The sequence below is a fragment of the Thunnus maccoyii genome, chromosome 4, assembly GCF_910596095.1.
Source record: "Thunnus maccoyii chromosome 4, fThuMac1.1, whole genome shotgun sequence".
Classification (NCBI taxonomy): Eukaryota; Metazoa; Chordata; class Actinopteri; order Scombriformes; family Scombridae; genus Thunnus; species Thunnus maccoyii.
In genome coordinates, this window is record NC_056536.1 from 12,692,219 (window position 1) to 12,714,591 (window position 22,373).

At 37.9% G+C, this 22,373-nt stretch overlaps 1 protein-coding gene across 8 annotated transcripts in view; it reads left to right on the forward strand.

The window, feature by feature from the left end:
* acot7 (acyl-CoA thioesterase 7) overlaps positions 1–22,373 on the forward strand; it is a 130,652-nt gene that overhangs the window by 102,408 nt on the left and 5,871 nt on the right. For 7 of the 8 annotated variants that reach the window (XM_042410023.1, XM_042410030.1, XM_042410027.1 and 4 more), the window contains 2 exons: positions 7,041–7,157; positions 14,985–15,169. In XM_042410023.1, coding sequence (XP_042265957.1) covers positions 7,041–7,157; positions 14,985–15,169 — 302 coding nt within the window. Of the gene's footprint in view, positions 1–7,040; positions 7,158–10,663; positions 10,761–14,984; positions 15,170–22,373 lie in introns of those variants that run through there. The other variant, XM_042410031.1, reaches the window with a different exon arrangement.

Sequence of the window (22,373 nt, forward strand, 5' to 3'; positions counted from 1 at the left end):
TCTTCACACACACCATCTCCATTCCTCCCCACCCTCCCAACCACCCCACTCTGCCTTTCGTGTTCCCACCCTACGGCAAAGGGAGAGTCATAGTGTGCCATGTCACCCTGTGAATGTGTAACGCCAGGCCCAGGGCTGTCTTGGCCTCGCTTGTCCTCATTTGCAGTCTCACATTGAGCCTCACTTCAACCTTTTACATCAACTGTACATAGAGAGGGGTTTTTTGCAGGAGTTGCATTAACAGCTCCACTGATGGCAGTGATTAATAAAGACAATCATCTTTGGTAGTCAAGGACAGCGCAGTCCTCCTCTTGATTTGGCTCGACATTTTAGTCACAGGTCTCTAGTGCACTAGATGAATTATACATCCAACACAGTCTCATTATTCCTACGATGAACACAGTTGAGTGCATCCTCAGAAATGAATGCTGTGTGTCTGCAAGATGAAATACCGTAACACATGAATGTTGGGGGCAGTATACCTGTATAAAGATTTAAGGCAATGTTAACAGAAAACTCTGAACCATGTGTATTATGGAGAGCTGAGGCCTTTGTCCTATGAAAGTTGCTCAGTGGCTTCATGCTTCCAGCCTCCAGCCATAAAAATGACTGACTTCCTGTTGGCTCCCGGCACACATGAATAGGGATGAAATAATTAAATCATATGGTTCCTCTTGACTTTCCAAATGCTTTTGGACCAAATGGATCAAATTCTGATACTCATTTCATTTCATTTCATTTCATTTCATTTCATTTCAGGGGTTTGTGAAGCTCTGTGTGCAAATCCAAAATCGCTTCACAGCCCAGCACCATTCCTGGGGGCTTGCTCTGAGCAAATGGCAACAAAAATGGCAAAGTTTTGAAAAGACGCTTATTTGCAGTTACATTCATTTATGTGATGTCATAAATATGTGATGTAATGTCATAGAGTTAACAAAAACTATAAGATATGGCATTTTTGATAGGATAGTCTTTAGGATAAACACTTTAAAGCTGTGTTAATGTATTCTTGGCCTGCTGCTTGAAACGAGGTCGATGAGGATGATTAAACCGAACCACACAGCAAAACACTGCACTAAAAGATGCTAAAAAGCTCACAGAGCTGCAGAGTTTAGATAATTCTGTGTTTTGTGACTGTGAGTAACCTCGTTCACATTACCAGATTCCAGATCTAGATTCGATTCATTGTTAATCTAAAGAATATTTATCAGTGGAGTTCTAAGGTAATGAAACACAAAGTAAAACTGAGTGAAGATGAGCAGAAAGTTTTAGAAAAAGTGAACATTACACTGGGATTTGAACCAAGGTATGAGTTAAAGGTAGATCTGTACGCTTATCTAAAATTCAGACCACAGGGCACATTTGTCCTTCATTTTCCCTTAGCAGCTAAATTAATTGTTAACATTCCTGTGAAGTGATGAGACATCCTCGTTTACATCTACAGTCGCTGTGCTGCTGACAATGAGGAATACTAATGAACCATTTTGGGGAACTGCTGAAGCTTTTTTTCCCACAATGTGACACATGTAATGAAGAAAAATAAGTGACTTAAAATTGCAACAATTTAGATAATGAAGACCTTTGACAGTTACTGTGCATAACTGCCCCTGAGCTCTGCCATCACAACTAACTTCATTCTCCAACTACACAACAGTATTTTCAAACATCTAGACTCACAACTTTTAACTCCTCGTAGCGACTCTTAGGCCGTGGGAAGTCTCTTAGGGATTGTGGTAAAGTGAAGAACACAAGCAAACTGGTGTAGTCATCCCCCCCGCACCCACCAGCCTCGTTTTCTCATGGCATCTGGAGAGCTGCTAACACTGGGGAGTCAGGGAAAAAGACCACAGGAGCCCACTCTCACTGCTCCTCTAACCCTATCCCAGAAATTCACAGTCCATACCACAAAGCCAAGTCGTCTGTACTATTTATTCTTTCCTTACAAAGTCACAGAGTTTGCACCATATCATAAAAGTGATATTCTTGACTGTTTCAGTCTAGCCATTTAGCATATTAGTATTCACTTCATACCATAGCATGCTGAGAGGGGCTTTCTCTCCAATCCCTTATGAGTGCTTTATTTACCCTGCATGGCCTTGTAAGGATCATTTCATTCTGATAAGAGTCTCCATAAAATTACAGATAAACAAAATAAAATAAAATATAATTCTACCCGTTAATATTTGCAAATGGAAGATGAAATCAGGTGAAATCTCAAAAATGTGGGGTTACTTTGTTTCAAGGATTAATATCGTCAGATCTTATCAGCAGATGCATGACTGCTGCTACCAGAGCTGAAGAACAGCAGCTTTTCTACAGAAAAACTGATATTTCTGTAGAAAAGGCAACAGTAATACATTATTTATTGCAGCTTATCTGGCTCAGTTAGATCATATTATTGAATGTTACTTCTAGATTTTAGTTGTAATTGTTACTGTTTTATTCCTTTTTACTGCTTAAAATGTTTAGGTGTAGAAAAATCAGTATCTTTGTAGACTGAAATAAAAAACCTTAACATTACTTTAAAATGAAGCAATTTTAATACAACAAATGTATCTAAAATGTTGCCCCTAGGGAAGCAATGGAAACAGAGTCTGATGTCTGAATAGTTACCAGTTAATGTGACTGATGCAACAATGTGACCTTACTCAGTCCAACAGTCTTTTTAGAAGTAAGGAGCTCTGAATGTAGCATTCATTAATGGAAAATTACTTTAAAGATGTTCCTCTAAAATACTAAACAATAAAAAGCATATTGTATCAGACCTCACTTAAGAGAAAGAGGCTTTAGTAACTTTGGTTCCCTGGGACACAGCTTGAGGCAGAAGAAACTTAGAAAGCTGGAACAGGTTCCAGAGTTGAGGGAAGTTACTGGACCATGTTAGCCCATGACAGGGAGACAGTGCAGTTTAATAACAGAAATAGGGAACCAAGCTTAATTATGATAGGGTGCAAGATCATTCAGCAGTAAGTTGGAATTCATGCTGCAGTAACCGTGTACTTTTGGATTTAACCATAGAAATTAATAACCTATAAAACTACAGCATATTGAAGGATGTGCTCATATTCTGGTCCCAGATTAATGGTTTAAAATGTAGTTTTGTTCTTTTTAAACCTGCAATAATGTTCAGTCTGTTTTTGGCCACTAGAGGCAGCAGAAACAAACTGTATACACAACATTGATATGTCAAATGTGTTAGCTGTTTAAACATCCAGCAGTTACGGAGCAACATCAGCATTCATTCAGAGTCATGTTTCTGGCCACCAGGTGAAGTCCAATATTCCCTCTCCTTTTAGCTTCGTTTTGCTCTCTCTTTTGCCAGATATACTCACTTGCCAGTTTATTAGGTAGACCTACATCTAGATATAACTAATGCAGTATAATATAACATCCTACATTCATGAAAGTTAAATGTTCAGTTATTTAATTGTTGATTCATTTTGTGGTAATTTTGCAGTTTGTGGTGCTTTTGAACTGAATTGGGTTATACTGAGAGGTGTTTCTAATGCTTAGTCTACTACTTAGCTACTTACTAACTACTTAGTAATTCATATAAATGGGGTATCAAGGGGTCAACTAGTAAGTGAGTATATTTCCTCTTTAGCTGCTAAATGCTTCATCAATTAGTTGCTAACTTTGTCCGTCTGCCATTTGGTGCTGTGCAGATAGTGTACAGTGGGTTTTTAGAGCTTTTTCAAAACAGCTGCCTGCTGTGGCTGGTAATGAAGCTGGGAGAGTAGTGAGAGTGAACCAAAACAGTAAAGTTTCAGGTGTTGAACCAAATCAATGAGCTGAAATACGCTATAGCTCCATAGAGCTGAAAAGACCATCACTATGAGCGACCTCTTTAACATACAAGTAATCATATGATCCATTGTTAGTATTAAAGTTTTGATTTCAACCTATTGAAGATATATATTTGTTGTGTATATTTGTTATAGCACCCATTACTTCCCATCCCAGATTTCACACAGTTCATAGATGAGTTTTAAATCAACAGTCAGCTGGGAGGACATTTAAGGGCCTCTATACCAAGCTCAGGTAGGGAATCCTTAAATTTAATTCAAAACCTTTAGATTCACTTTAATGTCATGCAGCGTCTATGTTCAATTTCATCATCTTGTTCAGGTCATGATCCGTCTCCATTAAGTGTTACATGCTCAGACATGACCACTCCAGGCTTTGAATAGCAGCAGCCTGCTGAAAACAAATTCAATTAGGTGAGATCCCATCAATTTTCACAACATAGTGGAGATTGGGGGGAAAACAACAAGATGGGTTTTGGCTTCGCAACAGGCCTGAGGAAGGAAGTGATAAATTTCCTTGCCCACACACACTTTAAGCCTGACATGCTTTTGTCACCTCTCTGAACTCTTGCTACATCATCCTCAATAAGAGGGTGTTTTTAATGGTTATACTTCCCAGATCAACTGGGTTTTGGTTCAATTTAAAGGATGATGGATGATCTTTCATGTGATGGAGCAAAAGATCTGACAGTCACATTCATGCTGCCTGGCCTGAGTGTAACCACGTAATCACACATCAAAGTCAGCGCTCGATTCACTTTTTTCTAGCATTAAGCCATTTTCTTTTTTTGAAATATATATATATATATATATATATATATATATATATATATATATATATATATATATATATATATATATATATATATATTTATGTTGGAAATTTAAGTACAATTTTCTTTAACCTCTGAGAAAGGTTCAGCTTTGGCAGAAAAAGAAGTTTACTTCCCAGCAGCTATTTTAAATATCAGTATTATCAAAACAAAATGGAAGTGATGCTTCGTCCATTTGAGATAACAGGATGTCAGAGTAATAGCATGTTTAATTCTTAATCAACTCAGCAGGCCCACTTTTACAGTGAATGCTGCCTTTTGGAGCGAGCAGCACATTCTGTTTGTACTCCCACACATTTGGCTGTCATAAATAGAGCCACACAGTGCAGGTGGAAGGAGCCAAAGCAACCATCACCAAGCAGACTTATTGATTTTCTGTAGCAGGAGAGAGACAAAAATCAACTAGGGAACGATTGGGGCAACATGAGTGTTTAATGAAGGATCTGAATATTTTTAAATTATATTTTGACACACACACACATACTACACATACACACACACACACACACACATATCACACATACACACACACACATGCGCACACTCTCGCCAAGATGAGAAACAGATACCACCGTTTTCCTCACTTGTCTCATCTTCAACCCACCCACTCCAGACAAGATGTCCCACTTTCTGTGAGAAAACCCAAAAACGACTGTTTCCTTAACCCATTACACACTGCTGCAGTTTGGCAAATGCAGGTATGGATCTGTTGATTCCTCTGTGTCCACTTTGTGAGCTCTGCTCCATTAGGGAGCTAATGGGTTTCAAGTCTTACTCTAATCTGCAACTTTGATTTCCTGCTCAAAGTGTTTCCTCGCTCTTCAAATCATTTCTAAACTTGTGGTGCGGAAATTGGCAAAGTGCTGTGTAAATTATTTGATGTGCTCTAACATCTTAAAAGTGATAAAGCGCCCAAAGAAGTCTTTTTAGGATCAATACTCTCTTCCTGTTTGTAGTTTCTTCTTTCACAGAGAACGGCTTGATTTCATTTCACTCATAATGTCTTCCCATTCTGGTAAGTTCTCATGGCAGAGTGTAAATGATCAAACGTCCATTTAGATGTAGAACACATGGTACATTAGTACTAGTAGTTTAGTAGTTTGGCATATGCTGCTCATTCCAAACACACTATTTTCATTAAAATCAGGTGACACGTTTTGGTCACGAGCAGCATACATAAGCATTTAACTCTATGAGATAACTGTAAGTGTTTTCAGCATACTGTAAGTGACAAAATAGTTAAATTATCACAACCCAAAGACTTCATGGTTAAAAAAAAACCTCACGACTTGTTTTAAAGTCACATACTTTGTATGCATCACCATCTGCAAGAGGTCACTTGTCAGGAAAATGTAAGCAGAAGTAAATTTTAACATTTCAAAAAATTCACTGATGTGGACCATTCTGTGTTTACTCCATGTTGTTTACAGTGTATCAACAGGCAGTTTTTAGTCATTTTAAGGGGTGAACTTCACTTAAATTATAGACATAAACATGAATATAAATGGAGCACAAGTTATCAATAGTTTATTGAACTTTCATTAGTTTAAAGTCAGCTAGCTTAAAGTCTAGAGAAACTCTTTTTGGCAGTCTGCTGATGCACAACGTCAAAAGTGGACTAATGAGTCTCAATGAGCAGCTAAAACTGAGGAAATGGCGAGGAGACTCATTCATAATTCAGCCATAGGTGGATAGTTTTTTAATTGCATCAGGAAACCCATTAGCTTTTACTTCAAACAAATTTATCTCAGTGAAATAGTTCCTCAAACACGACTGAGAATCCCTCCAGCTTAATGACTTCATTTACCCTGAAAGACTAGTTTTGATTTGCAGAGAAAATGAATGTGACATTTCGCTGGTGATGACAGGAGAGCACAATGCCACAAGTTGCTCTATGAATATCAGAAGTTGTAGCTGTACAAGTGCACAGTCATAGCTTAAGGTCGGTGTAAATTCAGTCTTGACCTTGGAAACAGCTGTTGACAAAATAATCTCAACTATAAAGGAACACTTGCTTACTTTCGATTGAGTTACATGGTCTTCATAAGCGGATGAGTTTATTTAGTTTTCACGCAACTGCACATGTTCCAATAATCATTTCACTACTAATGATGTCTGCAGGACATAATGATGTTGTGTTGATAAGAGAACATTATATCAGGGGAGAAATGACTGTCGCAGTTATCAGTGAAACACACAAATCACAAACAATACTGGAGGGGATTTTGTGACCTTATGTTGTTGATGTTCAGGATAGATTTTGTGTTAAACAATAACTAGTCACAGCCATATTACCTAAAACTGAAATATATTCAGAACAACGCATAGTAGTAGTCTTCCTGTATGGATACACTGTACTGTATCCAACTAAAGTCAAACTGTGTGTGTGTGTCTGGAACAGGTGTGACCATGAAGCTGATGGATGAGGTCGCCGGCATTGTGGCAGCTCGGCACTGCAACACCAACATTGTCACTGCCTCTGTGGATGCCATCAACTTCCATCGCAAGATCAAGAAAGGTGAGGGCGACACTGAGAAGACACAGTGAAGTTTTAAGTCACTGATACTTAAAAATATCCACAGGTTTGAAGGACGTACAGGAAGCTGTCTCTCTAACCTTCCGTGACGCTGCTTTTCTTTTACTTTTGCCACTTGGCAGAAGAATGAATGGCACTCTCTAAACACCTAATTACAGGATAATGTGGAAAAACCCGGCAGTCTATAAATTCAACCTCAGACATGCTGTTTTAAATTGGACTGGCCAATGTTAACAGCCTCCACACTGCTGCTAATCAAGACCAGTTGTGTTTTGTAGCACTGCCAATACATCTGGAAAAACACATTGTTGTTATGATTTAACTATTTTCCATTACCAAGCTTTGTCTCTGAGCTTATTGTTTCCTCACTCTTAAAGTGAGAAATCATTTATACTGTGTTTGTCACAACTCTTCTCAATCTGTGAGGTCGAGATTACCATATGGACAAACTCTAAGCCTCTTATTTAAAGTTAATGCGACAATTTGCTACAATCCACTTAGCCTATGACATCATGGAGGGAAAAAAAAGGTTGAGTGATGATGGTGATACCATTTATACTGCTTTTTCATTCTGAAAGTTGAGCGCTGGGTCAAAGGTTTGAGCACAGTTGATAAGGACAGTTAGGGGAAATGATAAAGCATATAAAGCCAAGAGGGCACAAACATATTCTTCTACAGATACACACCCACAGACATAAACCGAATCAAAACAAGAGGTCAGGAGCATGGTTAGACATACTGATGTTGATTTTTATAAGACAGTTTTCACACAATAGAAAAAGTAAAAACTGTAATGACACAAACTGTAAATGCCTTAAAAGATATATTTGAAGACTGTTATTCAGAGAAAATGTCAGAGTACAGACAGCATTTGGAAAGTGAGATTGTGGATAAAATGTTGCTATAGTTTTGTCATTCATCTTTTTATGGAATCTAAATATTTCATAAGTGACTGAGACTTCAAAGTGGTGTCGAACATGGATTATACTCATGGGTTATTATTATCTGTTCATGTGCTGAACATGATGTGATCCAGACATCCAGTGCTAACAGTCAGATGTTATGATTAGCACAGGATATGCTGTGCAGCTACATCTCACTATTGTTATGAAGTGGTAGGAACATTTTTATACTCAGCTCAGCAAAACTGTGCTCGCTGTGCCAGCTGTAACTGCTGTGCTGCGTTTACAGTACGTGCATTTGCAAAAACAGGTGACTTTATTCAAGCAGGATAATTCAGTCAATCCAAAGGCATGTTTTCTAGGAGGCCTGAGTAAGAGGGAGTGAGGAGATGTGAAGGAGGCAACATTTAAAACATTTAAAACACACCTGTCTGGGAGTTTCAGGACCAGAAAACTGAACAGTACAGATTGGTTGAGATTCATGTCTACAGCTTCCAGCTGCTGCTAGTCGCTCCAGTTACTGCTTCTGTCTGTCCTCTGAGTTTAGGTGGTGGTGACATGATTTCCCCTGGCTTCCACAGAGACTTAGGTGTTATGTCACCAGTAGATTTCCCATTTTGCTTAAGGACTTCAGACAAAAAAACTCAAGAGGTGTGCTTAGGAAAATAATGGTCAAGGATCAAGACAAAAATTTGCCTTAAAACAGCTACTGGCACCTCTGGAAGTATGTTGTCGTTTTATGGTGTGAATTTCTTAACGTTACTTTCTCTAGCCTGACAAATGTACATAATATAACATCATTTTCAATATTTCCAGTACAGCTACTGTAGAAGTTGAAGTCAAACATTTAAAGGATCCAAACTATCTGTGGTAAATTTGAGGTTTTGTTGTGTTTTAGCAGAAAAAAACCGATTTTCTCAATAAATTAATTAAAAAACAACAGTTTCAATCGGCCAGAATACAATATAATCTTAAATAGACAGAATTTTTGTCCTAAACAGGGAGGGTACTGTTGCCATAGCGTCTACCATTCAGATATTTATTTTTATTGCAGAATAATAGAAATGTAGATGAGGTAGATTCATAGACAGATACAGTAAGTAATTTTCAGCTTTTTATAGTAAAATAACTCCTAGAAATGATAAACTGCTGATAGCTGACAGTGGAAAAAATATCAAAAAGTGGAATTTGCCCATCAATACTTTAAAATAAACAGGGAGGAGTACAAGACCATGCAATTAACACAAATGCAATGCAAACCTGTGTGAAGCTAGAGGACCACACACACCAGCAGACACAATGAACATTAAATACAGTGAGATGGCAAGTTAAAAGCAGGCCGACGTCTGTGTCTGCACATGCTCATGTGGAGGATGATCCAATGATTTGTTTATGAGTTGTTGGAGGTCCTGCTGTGTTTAGCTTGAACTGTCCACTTTACTAATTGCACAGATTTTCGGTCACAAGTTCAGCAGTAGAAAAATCACTGCAGAGCAGGGCGATCGACAAACACCATATATTAACTTGCCACCACAACACACTTTATCTGTGGTGCTGCGTCACAAAGCTGAAACTTTTTGACTATAATAATAATATATAAATTCTTATAAACTTGATACAGTGAACTGCAGAGACAAGATTTAGAAGATACAGTGTCGTGTAAAAAACCATTTGGTTTAGTTTTATGCATTATCAACACAAGAGCAGAACAAACCACTGGACTATGTGCCATTAGGAATACTGCATTTAATTTAAGCTATTAAAAAACTATTATTAAAAAATAATACAATCATATTTATATTGATCAATTATGAGTAAATTAATGTGTTGTAATTTTACTTTTTGTTTTTCCGTTTACTAATGCCTTCCTGTCATATTCCATCTCACACCTCATTTATCGCCTAATTGACTGTTTATGAAGCTGTCAAGAGATCTGTTATTCCTCTTTTTGAGAAAAAAACAATCAGACAATGTTTTATGTAAATAATTTGATGTGGTCCAATGTGCAAAAAAACAGTTTTCATTTGCTGTTGAAGACATGGGTTTTACTAGATTGTGTCTCTTGTGTTTGCAGTATCTGATTATCTCGGACATTTCTTTAGCATGTTTTGAGATAGACTGAGATAGATAGATTGTTTAGATACTCTATAATATGTAAGAAATGTTCTCAAATTGTATAATGAGGTCAAATTTGACTATACATAGCCAGAAGATCCCACGCTATGTGAGAGCTAAAGTATCAATGTCACACTGAAATGACATCTATGTTGAGTGGATTGATTTTCCTTTGCAAAGAGGCATGAATATTTAACCTTGGTGTTACACTACAGCCTGAGTGGGTTCAAGTCTTAAACATTAGAAAACGGCTGCACATGTCATAGCTTTGGAATCACTTGGTTCATTAGTGTCTTTTCTCGTTCTTCGCCAACACCTTTAACCACAGACTACCAAAAGTAAAGTAGCTGCAGTGTCGTACAAAACAATTATGTGTATTTTCTGGCACTGGGAATATAAGTCAGTAAGATGCTGGGCATTGATGTCCCACAGGAGTGTTCAGTCAGTACTCCTCTCTATTATCCATTACAGCAAAAATGCCCAGAGGTACAAAGAATGAGAAGAAAGGCATACAACTTCAAAAGGTGAATGGTGGATGAAAAGAGGGAGAGAGAAGGGAGTGCTAAAGGTGAGAGAGAAAATGTGAGAGAAAGAAGTGAAGAGAACAGTGTTGCATAATGAATACTCACAATGATGTTCTTGTTCACTCATTTTAAATGTCATTTTATTGATCCTTGGACTAACCTGTATGTATTGTTGGCTCAAATGAGTAAAGGCGGCAGATAGAAGGAATGATGCACGACTGGTGGACAAATGGATGTCATGACTGACTGGTATTATTGTAGTCTGGGATTAGAATAACTCCAACCTAAAAGCTGTTACTGTTTACATGGAAAGGCCCTTCAAATTTACTTTTACTGTACTGTATACACAAGAGGAAGTAATAATTATCTTAAATCCTTGAATTGCAGCCAGGTTTTGACCTGTGTGGATGGTTTAAAACGTTTCATAAAAAATGAATTAGGTACATTTGTGGTAACTATGCTTGGAATAGACAGTATTACATATGCCATTTTAGCCTTGGAGGCAAATATTGCATTTATTTGTATTCGAAGACACATCTGGACCTCACAGTGGAGTCTGTACTGAATCAGGATCATAATAATTCCTCAGTTATGAAGAAATCAAATAGGTCCTTGGGGGAGTAAAGGCATGTGTCTGAATATGACACACTTTCTTTCATTCCCAGCAATAAAAGAAATAATTTTGCATGTCTAATGTGTTTCTGGAGAAGTTGTCACAAGTGAATGCTTTTATTTCACCTGTGTAATGCCTTGTTCCCTTTTTTGTAGTCTTATCTGGTCCCTTGCTAATACAGAAAGACAATTTACAGGAAGCTCTGTGAATATAAGAAAATATATAACAACATCTTTTTGAGTAGACTTCTTGGTCTTGTTTTCACAACTGAGAAATAGTTTCCCCTTTGTCCACAGGCAGAAGAGTAATAGACAAACCCAAACTCTACTCATGCAGGCTGTAGCTAAAACAGCAAATCTATGGCTCAGAGGTATTACAATCCCAGCTTAGTGCATACAACATGACGCCCTGGCATGGACTCTCCTCCCTGCAGATTAGCTGTATCAAACAGCTCCTCAGAGGTGGGACTTAGACTTGCTGCCAGTTTTTCACGGTAGCTGACCTTCACTGCTGCACGAGGCCAAGATCTTCTTTCTGCATTAATCAATTATTAATCATGAAGGTCTTTTAAAAAAATATCACCCAGTCTCATCAAGGCTCATTTTTTGTGTAATTTCATTGAGCTGAGCCTAATATATCTGTGCCAGAGATAGTGTACCTGAATGAGACTGGAATCGCTCCCGGTGGTAATATGTAAAAACACTCAGTGGGCCAGACAACAATGAAATAGAGCAAAGGAGAGAATTAATACTTTGAGTGTATGAACTCTGTGTCAACAAGCTGCATGGAAATGGATCATCCTGAATTCTTATGCAGTCATTGCATTAAATCACCTCTCCTCAGTTCTTCACTCAGTGGGAGTTTCATTATCACCTTGATGTCATTTCTGAAATCCCTTGGTGTGTAAGATCTCTGATAATGGTGATGTCATTTCATAACACATATCTGATGGAGGGGTGAAGATGAGCTTAGTAATCACCTTTTTCACAGAAAACTGACTGAACGTCAATCTTAAAACTTAGATAGATAGATAGATAGATAGATAGATAGATAGATAGATAGATAGATAGAATCATTAGCTGGGGGTCAGACAGTAATGTGAGTAACGTTATGTTGCTAAACTGTACATACATTATGTTATGGTTTTAATATGTGTTACCATCATCCCCTGACTCTTCCGCTCCACCATTAAGTTCATATCTAGACAACTGTAGTATGAATTGCATGGGCGTAGATTTGGGTATGGACGGTATGGACATATTGAATTGTCCCCACCAATAGTTTTACCAATTTCAAACGATCTTGGCATTTTAACTCTGTGTAATGTTAAAAGTGAGATCTCGGCCAGGTTTGTGTGTTTTGTTCAAGAAGTGGGTTATTATGATAGAGAGTAAAAAAAACAGACAATTACAAAATCAACTCATGAGAATTTTATGATCTGAGGCATTTACAGGTTTAATTTAGTTAGGGAATTAAACCTAATTAGAAAAGGATCATGTTTTTTTTGGAGTATGGACATTTTTTTCTGTCATGGTTAAAAAAAAAACCAGGAACCGTGGTCTCCAATGTCAAAATCACACATTTGTGCACCTATCAACCTCATCTTCCTCCCTTTTGTGTCTGTTGGTCTGAGTTTGCTGTTAATGGGAAACAGCCCTTATATGCACAACCACATGAGGTTGCTGGTCAGAAAAATGTAAACATAAGTTCTTTCAGTCATTTGAACAAACGACCAATGCTGTTGTTTTTCAGATGTCTCCAAACTCACAGTGTTGTAAGAAGTTTGAAGAGTTAGAGTACAAGAGCTCCATCACTAAACAACACTGAAATGAAATGAAACTTTATTTTTACTTACTTATTTTCCTACTTTTCTGTCTTAATTTAATCACAAAAACAAGTTTGTCATAAGAAGTTTGTAGAGTTGGAGTACAAGAGCTCCATCACTTAACAACACTGAAAAGTCTAGTTCTCGTAGAAACTCATTTGCATAACAACAGAGTAGATTTCAGCACAGACTTTGATAAAAGCCTTTTTTCAGTTTCCATGTACATCTTTTATCGTTTAAGACTTTGACTGTTTTATAAGATCTCAGTCAAATGCGCTGCGTCCAATACTATGCATACTATGCACTACATACCCAAAATGTGTACTATCGTCAACATACTTTTGTGTGAATAAACAGTAGTATTTATCTTTTCAGACACACTGAGCCGTAATTGTCACATCACTTCCTGAGAGCCTCCTCTCCAGTTGGAGACACGTAACCATGGTAGCCTGTGCCAACCATAAAGTCTGAAGTAATTTAAAAAATACAATATATCTAACAAAGTGAAACCTTATACTTACACTTAAATTGAGGCGTTATTGACATTACATCAGAGCTGCCTTGGTCGATGTCCGCCATCGTCTGTTATGTTGTTGTTGTCGTCACTACTGCATTGCACTGTGGGATATTTATGCCAGCATAGTGTCCAGTGCTTGCATACTGTAATATTTCCTCGTAAATAGTATGAAATTCACACACTATTGGTTTCATGCTAAGGTTTCGGACATACTAAAACATCTCACATACTGTTTTAGCGTACTAAATAGCATGTTAGTATGGAATTTCAGACACAGCCGATGTCTCCCTCAGACTGCAGGGATAACACCTTCTCTCCTTGTCTCTATGGCAACCAGCAGTAATAACACAGTACAGGCACATCAAAGAGAATAAAGAAACACATCAACAATCCCCAATACTGTTAGCTGACAGTTTTTTCCCACCTCGCCGCAGTGACAAAAGCAGAAGAGCAGTGAGTTTTGATGAGTCAAACACATTAGGTGGATTATATGGATCTCAGGTTGAAATCAAAAGCAAGGGGAGCAAATGCTCAGCCGCAATTTAAATGATGTGTCCTCTGAATATACAGCAATCAACATTAACATCTTTCAAAGGATTTGAACTGAAATGAAACTTTATTTTTACTTATTTTCTTACTTGTCTGTCTTAATTCAATCACAAATAACAAGCTATAGTTTTTAAATGTCCTACTTTTTCTTAATCTCAAAACCTTGCCACAGGAAAATCTTGGATTGGCTGTAGTTGTTAAATTCTTCCAGCCAGAGATCATCTGCCTGCATCACCCTGCAGAGTCTCTCAGTGGAACAGTTTGTGATGCAACAATGTGAAGTAAATTGTAAGAGCAGATCCTAAATGTTTCTTGGTTGGCTATATCAATATTCCAGCTTATTTCATGCTCAGTTCATGTTCAGGTATACATAAAGGGCATCAGTTGGATTTTTACTTACATCATTTAATGTGAGGATTGTTGTGTCTGCTCAAAGTTTCCAGGTGATTAAGAACTTTTGTCAATGCAGTCTTTCAAACCTGGTAATCCTCAAGCAACTTCTCACTTTTTTCTTTACCCAGGTAAACCTTTAGATAATGCAAAATTAATTTTCTATGGCTGGCAGAAGGATAGAGTTGCTTGAATCAAACATAGAGATTTTAAAAAGTCGAAGCACTTTTGGGAAATGTTATGACATCATGATGAAAGAAATTCAAATTCTTCTTTTCCTCTATGGCAGCATATTTACAGGTGTTTAAAAGCACTGAAAACCAGTACACTGCATTAACATCAAACATATTTTCCTTTTCTTTTTCCTCTCCAAGGCTGTGTGGTGACAGTGACAGGGCGGCTCACTTTCGTCAGTAACAAGTCTATGGAGATTGAAGTGGTGGTAGATGCCACCTCACTGGTGGAGGAAGATAAAGGGAAATATCGTGCTGTCTCTGCCTTCTTCACCTTCATCTCCCTGGACAAGGAAAATAAGCCTCTGGCTGTCCCTCCTCTTAAGGTTGGTACCATCCAGGCTCTGTTTTCTTTTATTAAACCTGAACATAGAATTAATTTGGTCATTTTATATCCACATTGCACTCCATGCAGACAGCATACATTTACACAGGTCTTACCCAGATTGAGAGTCAAACATGGATTGTTTGATGTGTTCACCAAATACAGAGTACCTTAACTTGCACACAAGTTTATTTAAAACATCTTGTATGGTGGACAAATCAGGCCATAGATTTCCATCATGCCTTTCAGCATTGCCTTTAATGATTTTACACCCTTTTCATGTTTATTTAGGATGGGTGCTGATAAAGATTGAATCAGAAACTTGTCCTTAGGGAACCTATTGAACAAAAACCATGGTGAGAGACAGTGGAGGAAAAGTAAACTAAATGTCGATCTTGACATTTTAAAGGAACAGATAAGAATTCACCATATTGCTGTTAGAAAAGAAAGTCCAGCCCACGTCTCAAAGACCATTTCTGATAAACATAACCTCAAGGTCCTCTTCTTCACATCTCCTCTGAATCCATCTCCTGCTTGTAGTTTAAAAAATCCAGCTTCACTTTTTAGATGTCAAGAAGTAACACCATTTTTTTTTACAGTATTATAAATACAGATGCAGCAACACTTATCATGATAACTTTTAGTACGATAACAGACGGTGGAATCAAGTGCCTTACCCAGGAAACAACAAAAATAATCAGAAGTCAGATTTGTACATAGGTGACGTTGGCAATCACAGGCCAATCTGAAATCTTGATTTTCTTGGTAAACTTGGAATATTATTTTAGACCAACTACATGATAATCTGAATACTAACAATATATTAGAAAAAAATCCTGCTGCTGCTAACCTAATGACCTGATAATTTCAATCAATTCCAACAATGTGTCTCATATTGATCATGCTGTATTAAACGTATTAATCAATAGATTAATACGTTTCACTCATACTTGTTAGGAAGAAAGTATTTTGTTAGTTTTGGTGATTTTGTGTCACAGACATTTGAACACTTGTGTTCCTCAAGAGAGTATTTTGGGCCGTTTTCTTTTTTCTTTATACATGCAACATTATTAGTCAGCTTAATGTCAAATATCACTATTATGCAGATGATACACAACAGTATATCTCCATTTTGCCAGATAACACAAGTTCTTTGACTGTTGTTTTTACGTGTCTCACTGATACCATCATCACCAGCTACTACGACCTAAATGATAAACATTAAGTAGAATTATCGTCTTTCTAACAATGTCAACAAAAACTGAAAATGTATAAGCTTCGTAAAAGTATAATTTATGGCAGAGCTGTTGTACTGAATTGCATTAGATTGCACAGGTTTACCTGTGCAATCTAAAAAGTGGCTGTTGAGTTATATAAAGACTGGTATTGTAATGACAAATGCTAGATTCTATATCACATCTCAATTTAATGTCCACAGACTCTGTTTTCTCTTCACTTGTCAGTCAATAAATTTGATCTTGTGTTTCTCTTTCTTTTTCCCTGATAGTAACATTCCTTCGCTCAATGATACGTGTGCCTTTTGAAAGCCCACAGCGTGAGAGACACTGTCCTTGATTTGGCAATTTTGTATGACAGAGTCTTTTTAGCTTTTTTAGTCGTTTTACTTTGCTGGGTCTGCATATTATCTTTAAGAACTGAGGGCTGACTGCTGATATCCCTACAACATTCCTGGATGTCGATGTCTGCCTGACTCAGCACCTATTGTCACGATATAAAGTGTCCATGTTTACCTGCTGACAGGAAAGAGGCACCTGCTGTTTGATCTGGCTCTGTGGTACACGATGATCCACAGTCTGTTTATATGCAAACACTGTATGCACAGACCATCTGTTTGGCGCCATTCATGCACCCTGATAGTCTCTGTGATGATCCTTTTAAAACTCGTTCCAACTTTTATGTGAAATGAAATCAGCTTAGTGGGATTTAGACAAGAGAGGAGCCATTAAAATCACATTCCAAGCACTAATTAAAGGATTTAGTAGATTGAAATTAACATTTTTCGAATAAATGCGAACACAAGTTAGCAATTATTCAATTTCTATGATAATAATTATTGTGCCATATTTTGTGACTCAAAATTCATACTCAGTTTGATGTCTGGACATTTTTTGTTTGGTTAAATGGATGTTTGAAACATGATCAAACATGACATTCTTGATAAATTCAGTAATGATAGCATTAAGTTTGCTTTTTAGTTCAGCAAAGTCCACAGCAATTGCATGGGCTGAGTGGGCTGCTTCAGTGAAATTGGACAGACCAACATCAGGTCGTTATTCTCTCAAGTGCACTCTTGTACAAAATTCACAGAGTTTGCACCTGGGCTAATCATTAAACTTTAACTATGTGTAGAGTACAGAGTAAGCCAGGGAACTGCATCAAAAGTAAAGGCCAAGCAGCAATATTTTATGTAACATAAGCCAAAGACAAAGCTGTTTTCTTTCCTCTTGCAAAAAATTATACAGTTTGTATAGTAGAAGTCTAACTCACCTTAACATCTTAAAAGAATAGTGGTGCATAACATCATGTCTTGCTGTGCGTGTAATAAGAAATTTGCAGGACAAAGCAAAGCTTGGCTGTGCGGATGAGAATGAAGCGTGGAAAAGAGTTGTTACAAGTGTTGTCATGTCTCCAAGAGCAGCAGGGACCCTTCTTACCATAAACATTTACACACACTTAAAAGTGCAGCATCAGCCTTTACCACAATGACACGTCTGTTTGGAAACAGACTTCTTTGCTTCTGCTCCCGCCAGAGAGAAAGTGAATCAAATGTGCATCTCAGCCGGTCGGCATTTTCAAAAGCGCCTGTCAGTCTCCCCATTTCCACTTCACAAAAAAACGGTGTTTGGTTCGCCCATTGTCTGCCTCCCTCCATGCATTCATTACCTGGTTTTCCATCTCACAAGAGCTTCTCATAGCTTTTGTTTTAATGGCAGGGAATTGCAGCGATGATTAGAGTCATTGTAATTTCTCTGTTCACCTCGATTTTATGAGAGGCTAAAAAAATCTCCTGGTGATTTTAATAATTCATCCTCAACACTATAAATGGAAATCTAAATGGAGCCTGGGCTGCCAGGGCTCTGATGTAGCATGTCAGATAAACAAGGACAAGAAAAGAGAAATTTGTGTGTCTCCGTGTGTGTGTGTGTGTGTGTGTGTGTTAGAGAGAAAGTATTGGACAGAAATACAGCATAGACAGACTCTGTATGTTTGTTTGTAAGAAAAAAGGATAATTAGAGCTCCTGTGTGTGTGAGAGTGGGCTTTGCGTGTAGATGTGCACGTGCTTGAACACATCACTGGGCACAAATGCGTGTGTGTTTATTTATACGTATGAGCAAGAGAAGGAGGACGAGGCTCAATCGGGGCTATTTATGGCTTTAACTATTTACTGAGGGCTTAAAAACGGGACTTTATTGATGGTGGAGTGTGGCGATGGGACTGTGATGGAAATACAACAATGACATTCATTAGCCTCATAAGCCAGATGATAGTGAGTAGAGCACAGCACGACAAACGTTTGGCCTCATCGTCTTTTCACTTTTAATTTTTACCTGCGGTCGCTACCACCATCTATTATTCTTAACAGTCCTATTAAATAGCATTTATGGCGGGCTTGTTGTGATTAAGTATTTTTATTCCAAAATGAAAAAGTGAAATTAACTGAATTAATTGTAATTAAGTGACCACAAAAGCAATACAGATATTTTCCATCTATGTAAATATGATCAGCTCTGTCATTTTGCTTCCCTACAAGTACAATAAATACTGTTCTTTACTGTTTTGGCGACAATAAAAAGTACCTCCAAAGATCAACCTCCAGAGAAACAAAGAACAAAAAACATTCTTCCTCTGTGCTAACATGACAACATGGCTGGCTACACAAAATGTTTCTCACATGGAAGTTAATTTATAAGCTTGTCTGGCTTGCATAGCTGGAAATGAGGGGTTAAGTGAAACAAGATGTTTGCCTCTCAAACAGCCTTTAATTTTTTATTCCAGGGAATGCACCAACTTTCTTGTTGCTGCAACTAATTATTATTTTCATTATGGATTCATGTGTGGATTGTTTTTTTTATTAAGCAATTAATCTCTTAGTCTACAAAATAGCGAAAATGACCAGAAAAGTTTTCAGAGCCCAAGGCGATACCTTCAGATGTTTTGTCCAAAGATATTCAATTTACAATAATATAAAACTGAGAAAAGCAGAAAACAAATATATGTAATAAAAAGAAGGAAAATCCAGAACCAACACAAAATATTAAACTGCTTTGCGTCATAAATGATCTGAAGCATTAATAAAGTATCATAATTGTTGATTTTCTGTCGATCAACTAATGGATTAATCAACTAATTGTTTTAGGTCTAGTGTATCATTGTATGAGAGGAAAGTTGATTTTCTTTCCTGTAATGTGCAATCAGAACTACGTTTAGCTAACCAGACAGTGTGTTACTGCTTTTGATGCTTAGTTTTAAAACATTGCTTTATCTTTTTAAAGATGGTGCAGACTTATCCCTCTCCCTCAAACCATCTTCATCTGCTGGTCCTGAAAATCCTTATGTCTCATGAAAAACAAACAAACATTTCCAAATGTTTCTACTGTTTCTTCCAGGTGCTTATTCTTTGTCCAGGCATGACTGTAGTGAGGAGGGTTTTCAGTGTGTATCTCAGTGCACTTTGAATCTTTAATATCGATCATATGTTGTGTTGCAAATGAACTCAATACACTTTGCACGACAGAATCTACTACTGTAAATGGCTAAAATTTATATCAGTGACACCCAACTCCACTCCTACACAGCCACCTCTACCAAAGCGCTCTCCACCTTCACCAGCTTGCTAGAAGCTCAAACTCATTGTCTCAAGCCTCATTCTGGATCCCTCTCATGAAGCTTGTATGAATCACAAAGCTAAAACCAGAGCTGAAACCTTTATTCATTCATTTTTTATCTTTATCTGGGCAGCACAGTCTAACAAGATGTTTTGAAAAGATCATTATCTTTCAATGATCTTTCTTTCAATAAAACTGCCCAATTTAAACTTAGAAAAACACCCCAAGGATAAAAACCAAATATCAAACCTTCACCAATGAAATTTTCATGGCATTGTGGTGGATTTGGCTGCAGTTGTTCTATAAATAGCCTGATTGAAAGGACATCTTCTGCTATTTTTGACTGCAGGTGCTCCCCCCCCACCCTCTATTCTCTCATCTTTGCTTTCTCTTGAGTGAGCCCATTGCGTTTACTATTTATAGATTTTCCCGTTTTAGCTCAGCAGGGGGTTTGGGACTGTGTGTGTATGTGTGTGCATGTGGGGGGGCTGTAATGGGCTGTCACTAATGTTAGTGCACTGTGGATAATGCTGAAGTGGGGAAAGAGGACAGCATGAGGAGAGAAGAGGATAACAGGGGAATACCTTGCCTCTCTGCAGCAGTACCCTTGAAAAGTACTGAAATAATATATGTACACGCGGGGGCCGTCATAGAAAAAACTGAAAATGCCTGGAAGCACCTTTGCCCAATGTATATCTTTGTTGTGTTTCAGATGTATTTTAATGGGATAGCAGTTGCCTCAAGGTTAGAAAAGTGTGCTTATTACTAGAAGGTCAGCACTTTGAATCTTCAGCAGTGGTCAGTGCACACACTGAGTACCAGCTGGCAGTGGATGGATGTGGTTGTGCTGTGGTTACATTGGCCAGGGCTCAAATGTGCATGTGTTTAGCACCATTAATGAAAAGCTGGTCATTGCTCAAAACTGTCGGCATGTTCAGCAGTCCCTCTGCAGACCAGTAAATGTTAAAAATAAGTGAGTTTACATCATACATACCATATATCTAGCTTTCTCTTTATTCCTCTCCCCTCTTGTTCTTTATTTCATCATATCTCTTCTCCCTGCCTTTTTCTTTGCCTTCATCTCCCCCCTGCCTAATTCATCCTTACTACCCCCTCGCCTTCTATTCCACCCTCCCTTCTCTCCCTGTCCGTCCATCCATCATTTCCCCCACTGTTCTTCATCTCTCCCTCCTTCCTTCTCCTCCATCTCTTCTCCCTGCCCTCCTCCCTGCTTTCTTGCTGGCAGAGACTCAGCTGGCCTCCCTTGACACGAAAACAAGCCTGGTTGTCATGGCAACCTCCTGTAGTCCACATGAATGCACTTTTATTTTTAGATGCCTCCCATTCAAGACAATCAGCAACGGGTTAACGGGTACACTCGTGCCAGTGTTGAAGATATTCCTGACTCTGTGGCAATCCAAGGCACGACACAGAGACACAGAGAGACATGAATCTGTAAGGACTAATTAATTAAATAAAAGTCGACTTAGCGGAACATTAAGAGATTGATGCTAACTTGTAAGATTTCTATACAAGTATGAGTACTTCAATATTATTTGTAATTGGAAATCTTACTGAAAATCATTTCTGACTTGAAGTTTAAAAGTCTTTTTTTTTTTTTTTTAAAAGTCTCTCAGCAGACAAGTATACATGCTGTGTACATTGTTGAATGGGATTTTACAGCACCATAATTTAGCTCAAAGAATGTCTTGTTTTATTTTGGTCATAGTTACCTGATTGTTGCCTGGTATTTGCAGCTAAAAGCTGAGACTCATTTGAACAATCCACCACTGGCTTATTGTGCTACATCTACTGCGTTGCATTATGAGATACTGTGTGTTATCGGAGAAACAAATCTAGACTACGGAAATCAGCAAATAGCAAGGATGAAACACCAAATATTGGATACCATATATTGGAATACAAAGTACATCAAATATCTGTCTATTTTTAACAGTGTTTTAAGGTGAATTGAACCTTTAGCAAACAACCAGCCACTGTAGCACAGGTGATCACTTAGTTATACACTGCTGCTGTCAGCACAAAACACCTTTCAACATTGTCTAAAATGTCATCCTTTGTGTTGTGTCTGTCTGTCTGTCTGTCTCTCTCTCTCTCTATCAGATAATATAGGTTGGTATCTAAACTTATGCCAGTCCATATGGCTATTATTTTTCTTGTGCTGGCGGCTTAGTGCTACTTTTAAGAGACTGGCATTTGGCAGTGCCAATGATACCCCGTGCCCACTCTAATAACGGCCGTGCCAACACACAGGAACCCCTCTGGCATGGGCTCAATGAGTCCCTTTTACAAGTCTTGTCCTTGTTCCAAGTTTACACCATTTGGTTTGTCAAAGT